At 40.8% G+C, this 9,852-nt stretch overlaps 2 protein-coding genes across 2 annotated transcripts; one reads left to right on the top strand and one right to left on the bottom strand.

The window, feature by feature from the left end:
- Window positions 1-3,967: 3,967 nt before the first annotated feature.
- mrpl36 (mitochondrial ribosomal protein L36) lies at window positions 3,968-6,380 on the bottom strand. The gene is made up of 2 exons (XM_084919762.1): window positions 6,245-6,380; window positions 3,968-5,194 (listed from the first exon to the last, which is right to left on the bottom strand). The coding sequence occupies exon 2, from the start codon at window positions 5,182-5,184 to the stop codon at window positions 4,804-4,806; it is 381 nt and encodes a 126-aa protein (XP_084775888.1). The 5' UTR covers window positions 5,185-5,194; window positions 6,245-6,380; the 3' UTR covers window positions 3,968-4,803.
- A 237-nt stretch (window positions 6,381-6,617) lies between these two features.
- ndufs6 (NADH:ubiquinone oxidoreductase subunit S6) lies at window positions 6,618-9,083 on the top strand. Its single transcript, XM_084919763.1, has 4 exons — window positions 6,618-6,796; window positions 7,117-7,170; window positions 7,862-7,984; window positions 8,949-9,083. The coding sequence occupies exons 1-4, from the start codon at window positions 6,653-6,655 to the stop codon at window positions 9,015-9,017; spliced, it is 390 nt and encodes a 129-aa protein (XP_084775889.1). The 5' UTR covers window positions 6,618-6,652; the 3' UTR covers window positions 9,018-9,083.
- Window positions 9,084-9,852: the final 769 nt, after the last annotated feature.

Raw genomic sequence — 9,852 nt, 5'->3', positions numbered from 1 at the left:
CCAACATGATTTTGATTAGAGGAGTATTGAGAATCAAAGCCACTGCTTCTTTGAGGCCCACCAACATGTTAGCCAGATTACAGCAATCTAGCGGCTGTTACTTCAATAAAGAACTAAGAAATTAGTAGTATGATCTAGATGAAGTGATGTGCAAGTGATTGTAGCATATTAATTTATTTGGTCAGTCAAAATCAAATTGATAATCATAATCACAGTAGCGAAAGAAATCCAAGATCATCCTTTTCTAAGAACCTGAACCTGCTGTGGGGACGGTTGAAACCGTCACTTGCTGATGCTCGCACACAGCACGGTCTCACTAGCTGTGGAAGGCGCCTCTGAGATGCTTCGGGTGATTTGCCTTCAATGAAGTCCAGTAGGCGTTTGAAGTCCTGTTTCCTCCGTCTCTATTTGATCCACCCATCCATTTCTGCTGTCATTTATTTTCTACATGCCAGCAAATGCCCGTGTAAACAGACTCTGTTGATCTTCAAAGCCACAGATGGCTGATTTACATTGTATCCTGTGGCTGACGCTTTGCATTAAGACTCGTTTATTGACTATGTACACGTTAGCATATGCTACTTCCGGTGCGGAAACTCCTGTGGGGAGCTTTGTTTCCGGTGTCCTATTCGCGCCTGGTTTACGGTCCAAAACAAGTTAAGCAAATGAATGAATCAAGCGGCGATTTACATTTCTATAGATGTCTTGGGCATTTACCCAATATATCTGTAAATGATGTTCATCGACTTGTCGATATTTTTGCCCCGCGCCTCAGAGCAAAAGAGAAAAGGGATTCAAATGTTATATTTCTCAGCTGTCCCTCGTTTATCGCGGGTGTTATGTTCTAAAAATAACCAGCGATAGGTGAAATCAAGTAGCCAATTTTATTTTTTGACGGTGCAAAACGTTTCGTGGACATACAGTACTGCACTTCAGAGTCACACTGCTAGGATCGATGCAGCGATTCTGTACTGTACAGGAGAGACGTCACGGAGGAGATCGTCTGCAGCGATCAGGACGCAGGACACAATGTGACGTAAAAAAAGCATGCAAACTTGCACTAAAAAATCCGCGAAACAGCGAGGTGAAAGGTGAACCGCGTTATAGCGAGGGACCGCTGTAATTTTGAAGGTAAGTCACAACATACCCTTCGTAAATACTAATGTATAGAAACCGTTACCAGCAATCATTCATTTTTTGTGTGGCTTTTTTCACGGTTTGTTAACATGCTGTGTAGGTGTGTACTTGACTAGCTGATATCGACATAACGGGGGAAACATCTGGTTTGACTATTCTTCACCTGTAGTTTGAATGCTGAACATTTGCCTGTTTAAATCATAAGACCAGTCACTATACAGAGATGTGCTTCTGAATGTGGACGATGTGTCTTCTGCTGCAGTAATGCAGTTCTGCTTGTGTTGAGTGATGTAAACAACTGATCGATCTAAACGCTTTAAACGTCAAAATTGATCATTAGATTTTTTTATGACACAACAGCGGTGAGTGTTCCCACCTTCTGCTCTTTGTAACTTAACGCAATCTTTCCGTTTTCGAGTTTTGGACATGACTTTGGAGTATATCTTCGCAGTAGCGATTTACCGCAAAGTAAAGCTACCGGAAATGCACAACCCCACATCCGGTCTCAAACCAGGAAGTTAGCATTGTCTCGTGCACATAGTCAATTGACCCACAGCAATCACTAGCTGAGTCTGCCAGGTGAACTCAGACTTACCTATTTGATAACCTTCCACAGCTCACACAGAAACAAAGGAAACATTTAATCTGTGTTTCTTTGACCAAATGCTTCAGTGGAAAGCCATTGAATGGTCCCAAACACTGGATCAAACCTTCCTGCCGTGCTTTTGCGAAATTAGAAGTGTTCAAATAATTTATGTGCATGTACACACGTTTCCGAATCCCTGATCCTCCATCAGCAAATATTAACCTTTAGTTTATTCGAGCAAAGCCAGCGTACACTCAGTGTTTGTTGCCAAACATCTTTCAACCAGTTTGGTTTCTTCGGCACTTGGGACTGAGTATTGCAGTCAGTCAGAGCGTTTCTCTGCATGGCCCTTTTTCTGGCCTTTAGTAAACATACAGTGGCTGAGAATTTGCCCAAAGTTTTGAATGTGACTGGTTTTAAAAGTGACAGGGAGTTTGAAAAGCGACCATCCATGATGCACACTTTGGCTCCCTCTTGTGGAAGAATGATGGAACTCAGCCTGATGTTGTTAGAAACTTCAGTTCCACCAAAGGTGCTCTGTTGGTTGAGATCTGGTGACTGTGGAAGCTGTTTGAGTACACTGAACTCACTGTTCTAGAAACCAGTTTGACATGATTTGAGCTTTGTAACATGGTGTGTTATGCTGCTGGAAGCAACCATAAAGGTCATAAGAGGAGCGACATTGCAGTAGATTGGTCATAATCTACCAGGATCAAAATGCAAGAAAAAAAGGCATGAACATTTGCATAATGACAGATTTTTTTTAAATACTTTTCCATTTAAAAACAAGACAAACAGTTTTGATTGAAAATCAAAGTCCCCATCTTCTTCCTGTTATTGGCCGCCATAAAAATAAAAAAAAGTGCCTTAAATATTGCATATTTGTCCAAACAAATACATGAAATATCTACATCTTGCTCACACACAGCGCTCCGACCTCTGGAGAGCCCTCGCAGCTGAATAACCAGCATTGTTTGGCAGAGATTTTGAACACTTGCAGTTTGTCGGTTTGCACTGTTTTATATTTTATGTGTAAAGGCTGGGATGTGTGTAACGGATTTTAGTCCTTTGAAACATTTGTATTTGTCTTTTGAGGGGTGCTAAATGTCAGTAAGTGTAACCATAAATGGGTTTTCAATGCCCCTGTAGGTGTTAACTGGTTACTTCTATTGCATTTAAAAAATAAATGATGATTTTAAATTGTATTCATAAAAATAAACCATGTTATCAGTAAGTGTATGCTGTGCAGTGTTCATTTTGTGTTTTTGTTTTAGAGATTTTTTAAAAGAAGACGGTGGTGGAAGCTTTGGTCAGTTCATTTGGGTCCTGATTTTAAAGAGCATAGAAAAACCTAGTGCACAAATCTTCCTGTTTTTTTTTCCTTTTTGTTTGTATTTTTAATGATTTTTACATAATGTACTGCACTGGGTGGGTTGTGGTATTTATACTTAAGAGTCCAAGAAAACATCTCTTACACCATCACTGCCAGCCAGAACCAGGATGGAGCCATGGTTTTATTTTGTTTATGTTGAATTCTGACCCCACTATCTAAATGTTGCAGCAGAAATGGAGACTAACCAGACTTGGCAACATTTCAACACAATCTTCTGTTGTCTCATTTTCATGATTCTATGTGAACTGTAGTCTCAGTTTTCTGTTCTTAGATGAGGAATGGCACTTGATGTGGGCTTCTGCTGCTGTAGCCCATCTAGTTCAAGGTCAGACTTTACTGTGTATTTAAAAATGCCCTCCTGTATACCTGGGTGTTTTATCCTACTATTAGAGGTCTGACCCTCTCTGTTGACCTCTGGCACCAGCAAAGCATTTTTACCCTGCTGCTCACTGGATATTTTGTCTTTTTTCATTCTCTGTGAACCCTAGTAAGGGAAATTGCTAGTGGACCGCAGTTTCTGAAATACCCGTCTGGGACCAACAACCAGGTCATCTTGACAATCTCTACATCACTACTTGCTGCTATGTGATTTTCTGACCATCTACAGCTGAATCACTCTACCTAATAAAGTGGCCATTGAGTATGTATGTATCTATCTATAGTACTGCGCAAATGTCTTGAGCAAACCCTCATTGATTTATATTTTGTTTGAAAACAAAATGGGAAATAGGTTCAAAAATAAATGTAAATACAGTATATAAGGCAATAATATTGTTCAATTCTCACAAGCTTTAAAATCAATACTTGGCATGACCACGTTTATTCTTCAACACAGCCTGAACTCTTTTAGGTCAGCTTTTTTGTCGTGCCTTTATTTAGTCATTAGGAATATTTCTCCAGGGTTCTTGAAGGACATTTAAAGCTCTTCTTTGGATGTTGGCTACATTTCGTTCTGTTCATCCATCAGGATGATCCCACGCTGCTTCGGACCTTGTTGATGCAAAAATACTTTTCTGCTCCTGTAAAACTTTGTTATTGTTGGCATTTTTTAATAGACTCAAGATGAGTTGAGTCAAGTTCAGACATAATTACTTCTCATTTCTTTAGTTGAGTCACTTACCCTAAAGAAGTGAGAAGTAATTATGTCTTTTGAGACAGGCTGCTAGTAACAAAGTGCCTAAAGACACAGTTTACAGTTTCTTTGCTAAGTTGTCTGCTATAGAAGCAACACTTGTGCATTTTTAATGGTTGAATGATTGATAGGTCGGTGTTAAGTGTTTAAACAAATAAAATAATAATTCACCTGAAAATGGTCAGGTACAAGAACTGAACTGAAAATAAGTGAAAAACGAGGCCACTGTCTAAAGATAAACTTTTGAAAGACCTTCAGAAAGCCTGATAACTATCGCTCAAGATCACATTTTCTTTTTAAATGACAAAAAAAACCAAACAAAACAAACAACCCCCCCCCCAAAAAAACCCACCTGGCTTTAGAATCAAAACATGCAGAAACACAGGGCGGCTCAAGAGTTTTGCTCAAAATGTGTCTTTTTTGTTGTTAGGAGAGGAACTGTAGAGAGGTGAGAAGACTTCAAAGTATTTTTCAGCCAAACAATTTATTACTTCAGCACAGTTTTCGTAAATATCCACGCCTTGGGTGCAGTCACCCCCACGCTCGTACAACACTTCAGCCCTGCCTCTGCTTGTGTCTTGGATTTGTCTTGCAGAACACAAACAAACGTCCCCTCCTTATAACAAAGAAGCAGTCCTTGCAGCGCCTCTTCAGGGCAGTTTTGGTTTTCATTCCCGCAGAGGGCTGAACGCAGGGAACACGCCGACACTGTCCCAACAGAGAGGTTTCACGCCGAGCCGGGAAGCCAGAAGAAGGGAGCTGGATGGAGCTGATGCTGGCCGATGATGGGAGAAATGCACGAGAACCGCCGGTGAGCGTAAAGAGAGATCTGTGAACAAAGGCTGCCGGTGAGGAGAAGGTCAGACGCCACTGGCTCATCTGGGCCACTTGCCTAGCTAAGGAGGTAGCCAGATGCTTCAGCAGTAGGGGGGCCATGGCGGAAAAGCTGCAAAGAGAATTCCAAAATGGATATTTTTTAGTTCCTCGTGTTGTGATGCAGAGCTGAAAAGATTAGTTAATTTTTTCACTAGGCAAGTATTAGCCATTCATCAAGCAAAAACTATTGAAAATGTGACGGTTACTGAAGCTCCACGTTCTTAATTGGGTGGATTCACCATCTGTTTAAAATAAGTGCATTAAAATCTTTTGGTCAGGTGAAACAGGGCATCCAGAGAGGTCATCTTAGTCTGGGAAGGTGACATTTCATTGGGAATCAAACTGTCACACAAAATCACAAAACATTAATTCATACGGACCTATCCTGGGGTCCTTAGTTTCTCATCTGTCTAAAACATCCTGTTTTGGCTCCCTCGCCCCTCCCTTTTAGCCCGCACTCTTCTTATTGGCTGCCCCTCACAAACCTAAAGTTTTAACAGGAGGCGGAGCTGCGTGCCTGACATGACCACATTTGGAATACCTGTCCTAACTGACATCATACAATGTTTAGAGTAGAAAAAAAAAGTATCAAATTTGAGTTTTTTGGTCAGAGTAAATTCTTGCACATATGCCGACTTCTTTACTTGAAACCTCGGCCTTTATAACACAAGCATCACCCATTGCAACACGACATAAATGAGAGGAAATAACAAAAAGCACAATACACCGCCTTAAATAACGTTCTAATACTATTTGAGATGAACAAACTAGCCTGGGCTAACAACGGTAATCATATTAACATGTTTTTTAAAATACAGTCAGCAACATATTGCAGAATAAGCACTACTCATGAGGCCTAGTACGTGAAACATTAACCAGCTACACACCAATTTAATAAAGTCTTCCATGGGCCTTTAAAAAATTATATATTTAAAGGCTACTACCGTCCTTGTACAAAAAAACTCTGTACGTGTAAAAATTACCAACCGGTGTCCACACAGCAGAGCTATGTAACGGCCAAGGAGACGAGCATGTCAGAGCTGACCTGCTAGCATTAGACCAAATAAGCATTCACAGTCTTGCGCAGAAAACATTACAAAGTCAAACAACACAAACAAACCTTTCAGAAATCACTAGAAAGTTGAATTCATGAATTCATTAATGCCCCTGTAAGTACGCGTTAATCGCCACAACAAGAACCACACTGCTTTCTTGCTTCAAGTACATACAACAGCTTCCGGTGTATAGCAGGATAGTGAAGCCCTTATTTTTGCCTTTCAGGCAGTTTCCTCTCGCTAGTTTTGTGGGAGAACACATCCCTTCCTCCATACTAACAGTCTCGGATTCCGTCTTTTTAAATTTGAACTATTTTATATTTTATAATATATGTCAAAATAAATAAATGCACCTTGCTGAGGCTTGCCGCCGGTAAAGTTTCTTTGAGCCTGAAACGCCACGTTCGGGGCGAAATTAAATGCGGTATTAGTGTCCTTTGCGAGGCAGTCTGGGAAAGCAGGTTGTTGTAAACATGGCGGCCACAGTGGGCAGAGTTCTGTCCTTCAGTAAAAATGTTAAGCTGCTTGTTTCGCCTTTGAAGCTTTCTGCTGTACCTGCTCACCGTTATAGTGTAGATGTTTCCACTACCGGCGAGCCCATCACTCACACCGGACAGGTGAGCTGAAAACTACCTCTCTGTTACTGTTATTTTACCCGATGGAGCAACGTTAGCTAACCTTAGCATAGTGTTACTGACGCCTGCAGCTCCATAGCTGTAGCTCCAAATTACTCTGCTTATAAGATGTTTGATATTTGAATGCTGGTCACTAATTATATTGCATACACAATATGCAATATAATGCAATAAATCTAAATGTTTCATTTAGTTCCGCTCTTAAAACAGTTCTCATATTAGGACCACAATGTTAAATCACAGATAAACAAAATAACAGGATGCCTGTAAACTGCTGTGTGTAACTTGTGTTTTTCTCCTAGGTGTATGATGAGCATGATTACAGGAAAGCCAGATTTGTTGGCAAACAGAAAGAGGTAAGAAATAAGCACTTGACATTTTATTCATTTATGTATTTATTGGCTAAGCTTAGTGTAACCCCTGCTGACTGGGTTTAGGGCCTAGGTCTTTCAGATCCAAGGCCAAAACTGTGTGAATAACTTAACCAAATCAAGAACTGAGAATTGTAGTCTCAAAGAAGACAAGAATCCTGAATAGACTGTGAGGTTGCAGACCAAGAAAAAACTTCAGTGTTTCAGAAGATACAACTTTAAACCAGACTGAAGTATGCTAAAGACAGCCTGGAGAAAGATTAATGCTTACTGGAAGCACGTCCTTAGGTCAGATGTGGGTCGTCGCTTTGTCTTCCAACATGACAACAAGTCAGAACATATGTTGCTCCTGGTGAAGAACTGCCCCCAAAATACCAAAGTGAATGTTATTGACTGGCCTGCACAAAGCCCTGATTTGAATCCCACTGAAGACAGAGGTCAATGCCAGTTTTTGTTTTTTGTGAAATAATTGTTTCTGTGTGCAAAGTAAATTAATGTAAGTATCCAAAATAAAACTACGATGTTTGGAAAAGCTGTTTTAAGTAGCACTTGGAAAATACTTTAAAAAAAACAACGAAAACATGCACATCAGTGCAGAGTCCCCATACCACACCAGCGACTTCCTCGCCGAGTTTTGGAAAGTACTTACACAATTGCTTTGTATTGTTGTTTAAAGGTGAATAAGAACTTTGCCATCAACCTGGTGGCAGAGGAGCCAGTGTCTGACATCGAAGCCAGAGTGGTATCTTGCGATGGGGGCGGAGGAGCGCTGGGACACCCCAAAGTCTACATCAACTTGGTAAGACCCTGCAGACACCATTAAGATAAAACTATTTCAAGTGCTTGGTATTCATATTGCTGGGATAGGCATCAGATGGCATGAATCTCCTAAACCTAGCAGCTTTGTGCTGTGAGGGATCTCAGAAAACACAAAGGTGCTGTTGCACTGATGAAGCTGGCAGCATGATGGTTTGCACCATCGCCTCACAGCAAGAAGCTCCTAGCTCTGAATCCTCCTTTCTGTGTAGAGTTTGCCTGATGCCTCTGTGCCACCTCTCTGGAAACAAAAATAAGCTACTGATGCTATCCAGACTTGTAAGCAGGACAAAGTGTACATGTATTCTAGCAGCATGGCTTTCTGAGTCTTTCTTCCACTTACCCATTTCCTGGTTGGGGGAGCTGAATCCTATCCCAGCTGCTACAAGTAGAGCGGCGGGTACGCCCTGAACAGGTTACCAGTCTGTTGCAGGGGTCACACAAAGAGGTTGACAACCATTAGTGCTCACACACCTATGGCCAATTTAAAATCACCAGTTAACCTAACCCCACTAACATGCCGCATGGATTGAAGGAAAAAAAACAAAGTAGGGCTCTTGAGCTGAAATCTTGTTTCAAGCAAGGATTTCAAAACTAGAACAGCTGCTCTCTTCACTTCCCGAATGTGTACAGTAGTGTGTTAAATAGGGTTTGAAAAATATGAAGATCCTTTTTTTTGCTTTTTTTTTTTTTTGCTTTATAAATCATTTGTATGTTCCACAATGTCCCCACCTTTTACCAACAGTGTGGCATCATTGTTAAAATGGATAAACTCAGCGAATTCTATGATTTCATTAGGCAAACAGTAGGTTGGAGTAGAACAGTAGGAGAGATTATAGCCTGAATCTGCACATATAATCTGTAAAATTTTATTTAGTGTTGTTTTAATCTAAGATCATTTGATGTAATGTTCCCAAACTGTAAATGCTCTTGTTTTTTGTCTTCAGGATAAAGACACAAAAGTGGGAACGTGCGGCTACTGTGGACTGCAGTTCAAGCAGAAGCATCATCACTGAAACATTTCCTCTTTGCTTCTCTGTGTAAATCGCCATATTGCTCAATAAATTATATCTTGTCTGAGAGTTCATTCTTTGTAATTAAGCATCCTGGAATAAAGACAAAGACTGCACTACACAAAGTTTTGTAGACAGTCAAATGTGTACAGGCAGTTTCTAATTATTGCTCTTGTAGATTTGAAGGCGAAGCTCTGAATAAGTTGCTGCTCTTACTGTAGATTCCCCGATGCTGCTGTACGTTTGGTTAATAGGATGCAGTTCCACCCTGTGACAGCCAGAGGTCAGCAGAGTCCTGCATATGTTTATTCTGAGGCTGGAGACAAAGACTTTTCTTTCAGGAAATAAGACAAGTTTTACATTTTCTTCTTTGGACACAGCAAAGTTAATTTTTTTCTAATATAATGCATTGAAAGGTGATGCAAACTTGTAATTAAAATCAATGAAAATACAAGTAGTGTAAGTAGTGCACCAAAGTGTTATCTGCTTTAAAGTTATGATTATTTCTTTAGTACATGAAAGGGATGATGAATAGAGGACTTTTGTCAGTTGTTTACAATGAAGAGCGCTGAAAGGACCTTAACATTCCTCCGTCGGCTCCCGACGATCCGCGCTGGAAGGTCTTGCTCTGCCAGGATACTGTTGAGTGGGGGTGGAGGGGCAGTCTGATAGGACACAGCAGCGCGGAACAATACATGTTTGAAGAAGATCATATATATATTTCATCAGGCTTATTCTCCATAGACCTCTGCATGCCAAATTGGCCTGCGCTTGGCTCGGGCTCCAGACAGCACTACCCTGTTCTGTCCCCAGTGATGCAGGCAGTGGAACTGCATTT

This window comes from Perissodus microlepis, chromosome 22 (assembly GCF_051167445.1).
Source record: "Perissodus microlepis isolate ML-2025 ecotype Zambia chromosome 22, ASM5116744v1, whole genome shotgun sequence".
NCBI classification, from domain to species: domain Eukaryota; kingdom Metazoa; phylum Chordata; class Actinopteri; order Cichliformes; family Cichlidae; genus Perissodus; species Perissodus microlepis.
This window is presented reverse-complemented; position numbering and strand designations above follow the sequence as displayed.

Bases quoted from the DNA above. Each gene is read 5' to 3' on its own strand.
- mrpl36 (XM_084919762.1), bottom strand. From the start codon at position 5,184: ATGGCCCCCCTACTGCTGAAGCATCTGGCTACCTCCTTAGCTAGGCAA.
- ndufs6 (XM_084919763.1), top strand. From the start codon at position 6,653: ATGGCGGCCACAGTGGGCAGAGTTCTGTCCTTCAGTAAAAATGTTAAG. The intron at 6,797-7,116 runs GTGAGCTGAAAA...TTTTTCTCCTAG, and splicing joins CCATCACTCACACCGGACAG to GTGTATGATGAGCATGATTA. The intron at 7,985-8,948 runs GTAAGACCCTGC...TTTTGTCTTCAG, and splicing joins CCAAAGTCTACATCAACTTG to GATAAAGACACAAAAGTGGG.